Below are 3,044 nucleotides of genomic sequence, written 5' to 3' on the forward strand. Positions count from 1 at the left end.
AGGGATCATGAAGTTGGATGACCTCGCCTATGAAATCAAACCCCTCAAGGATTCCAGCAGGTTTGAACATGTTGTTTCTCAGATAGTGGCCGACACCAATGCAATGGGTCCAATGTATAGACTAGGACACCGGGATGTCATAGACCCCCTCTTCTCTGTGGCAAACGCCAGTGGGGCACCCAGGATTTCTAGTAAGACCTACTCTTTCCATTTAACCACTATGAAAGGTCAAATTCAAGCTTCCAATTCAATGTATCGTGAATACAACAATATTACAGCTTGTGCCATGATGCTTCTCAACTTGGGTAGTCTCATTGATAGCTATCTTCAATCAATTTATGGAAGGTACTATATTTTGTTTATCAACATATTTAATGAACGTGATCCAGCTGTGCTGAATGACTTTAGAGTGCCAGGTGGTCCATTTCATCAATATTATAGAACAGCCTTTTTTGATGTTTTTCGTCCCGATACATCCATATTACTTATGAGAAATGGAATACATGAAGCTGACTTTCAGCCATTTTTGTATGGTATTTGCTATGAAAAGAACCTAGTCTATACTAGTGCTTTTGATAGACATTATTTATTGGTATCTGTTATAGCAACCAATCAGATTGCGTGAGTTCTTGGACTGTACTACGATGTGGCCAGTGAAGGAGGAACCTGCATCTGCCAGAAAAGGACCTCCTGCATCATGAGTCGATTTCCTGGACTGACGGACAGGTTCAGTAATTGTTCTTATTTTCATTTACAAAACGTATTAAGTAATCTTGGCAACTGTTTATTTGCGAATGTTTGGGAGGGTTATAATAAAAGCCTAACAGAGACTCGTTGTGGAAACTTTGTAGTGGAGGGCACTGAGCAATGTGACTGTGGCTCCTTCAAGCACTGTTATGAAAGTCCATGTTGTACTAGTGATTGTCAGCTGACACCTGGAAGTGTGTGTAATGCAGGAGCTTGCTGCACGAATTGCACCTACTCTCCTGTTGGGACTCTCTGCAGACCTATCCGAACTGTATGTGATCTTCCAGAGTACTGCTTAGGCACCATCATCACATGCCCCGAAGACTTCTACATGCAAGATGGAACTCCGTGCTCTGAAGAGGGTTACTGCTACACAGGAAATTGCACTGACCGCTCTATGCACTGCAAAGAAATCTTTGGTGAAGGTGCTCAGAATGCTGATGAGACCTGTTATGATATAAACGTTGGGGCTGATCGATTTGGACACTGTAGCCGACAAGAAACTGAAAGAAAGTTTGTAAGTTGTACTACTGAAAATAAATTATGTGGGAGGCTGCAATGTACCAACATCACCCATCTTCCGCGGTTGCAAGAGCATGTTTCATTCCATCAGTCTGTCAGACATGGGTTCTCCTGCTTTGGTTTGGATGAGCACCGTGGCACAGGTGTACTTGATGTCGGCCGTGTGAGACCAGGTACTCCCTGTGCTCCCGGAAAGTTATGTAAAAACAACCAGTGCAATGAGTCTATGGCTGAGCTGAATTACGACTGTGTCCCTGAGAAATGCAGTTTTAGAGGAGTTTGTAACAATAAGAAAAACTGTCATTGTCATGTGGGCTGGGACCCTCCACTGTGCCTCAATAAAGGTGCTGGTGGGAGTCAAGACAGCGGACCCCCTCCGAGAAGAGTGCGCTCAGTAACACAGAGCAAGCAAGCATTGGTATATTTGAGACTGGTCTTTGGTCGTTTTTATGTCTTAATAGCTGTACTGCTTATTGGGGTGGCCACAAACGTGCGATCTATAAGTACCACGAGGGTTAAGGAAGAGACATATTCTGAGCCTGAAGGTAAGAATATGACAAAACCTGAGGCTAATGTTATGAAAGTGGCAAATCCCAAACCTAAATAAAATAAGTCAGCCCCTGATCTGGGTAAAAATATAGAAATTAAAGAAAGATCATCTGTGAAAAAGAACCAGGAGAACTGATGGCAAAGCTCAAGGACACACTTGTTGAAGTCTGCAGGAGACACGGGCCTCCCTCATGTCACTGGTGAAAGGGAGGCGCTGGCCTTCTGACACCGTCCTCCTTGACAAGGCTGAAGCTCAGTCTGAAATAAATCTCTGAAAACCACTCACTGGTGTCTTCTGCATCTTTGTATAAGCCTTTAGGAGCCCACACTGAGCCTGGGCCTCTGGTCAGGGGAGGAGACCTGAGTCAGCAGCTGGGTCTTGACGTGAGGTCGCTGGTCCCACAGTTAAGGGAAGTCGTCACCAATTCTTTTAAGGACACATTCAAGACATTTCTTCAAGCGTGTGCTCTTGAGCACTGAGGTGTCCTCATTCCCTAGGTAACCTGTGCTTCTCTAAACCCAAAGTGAGTTTAGGGCAATGGAGGCCTACTCCAAAATAAGGCTGCCTGGTGGAACATGGGTTCACATACCCCACCAAGCACAAGCTGTGCTGACCTGTGGCCCACATACCCCCATGTAGGAGACAGAGATCCCAAGGTTGAATGCTGTGTCCAATGAATTCAACCAGAAAAGTAGGAAGAAGTGCCCAGCAGGGCGTCTGGCACTCAGGGGGAGCTCTGGGAGTGCTGGTTCCTCCCCGTCCTGCCTCCACAGTTCAGAGAGCCAGGGAGCCACGCTCAGTGAGTCGTGATGCACGACAGTGCACACAGCGCAATGGGCGTGGAATCCAGATGACCCGTGTCTCTGGACAAATTTAATGAAAATTTGTTCTATAAGGTAAAATTCATAAAAATAAATCATATTAGTAAATAAAGTAAAATGTTATTTTAGATTTCATTTTAAAATCATATTGAGTTTTTCATTGGGCCACTTCATAGGGAATTTAAAAGACAAACCCCACAAACCTAAGAAATTACACTTGCCATGACATCCAGTGAAAACAACTCTTAGCCCAGGGTAGTACTGATTTCCACCGTTTTTCTAAGTTCATGTAGAGCAAAATCTGCCCTGCTTCTATGGACATTGTTTAGAAACCCCACATCCTCATGAACACTCGTCGCCTTTCATCTTTCTGACAATGGACATTCTAGCAGCTGTGCGTTGAC

At 44.6% G+C, this 3,044-nt stretch overlaps 1 protein-coding gene across 1 annotated transcript in view; it reads left to right on the forward strand.

The window, feature by feature from the left end:
- The window catches only part of LOC103598802 (disintegrin and metalloproteinase domain-containing protein 21-like), an 8,687-nt gene that overhangs the window by 1,147 nt on the left and 4,496 nt on the right, over positions 1-3,044 (forward strand). The window contains 1 exon segment of the mRNA XM_008582864.1: positions 228-1,814. Within this exon segment, the coding sequence (XP_008581086.1) occupies positions 228-1,814 (1,587 nt within the window).

The sequence above is a fragment of the Galeopterus variegatus genome, unplaced genomic scaffold, assembly GCF_000696425.1.
Source record: "Galeopterus variegatus unplaced genomic scaffold, G_variegatus-3.0.2 Scaffold2746, whole genome shotgun sequence".
Lineage (NCBI taxonomy): Eukaryota > Metazoa > Chordata > Mammalia > Dermoptera > Cynocephalidae > Galeopterus > Galeopterus variegatus.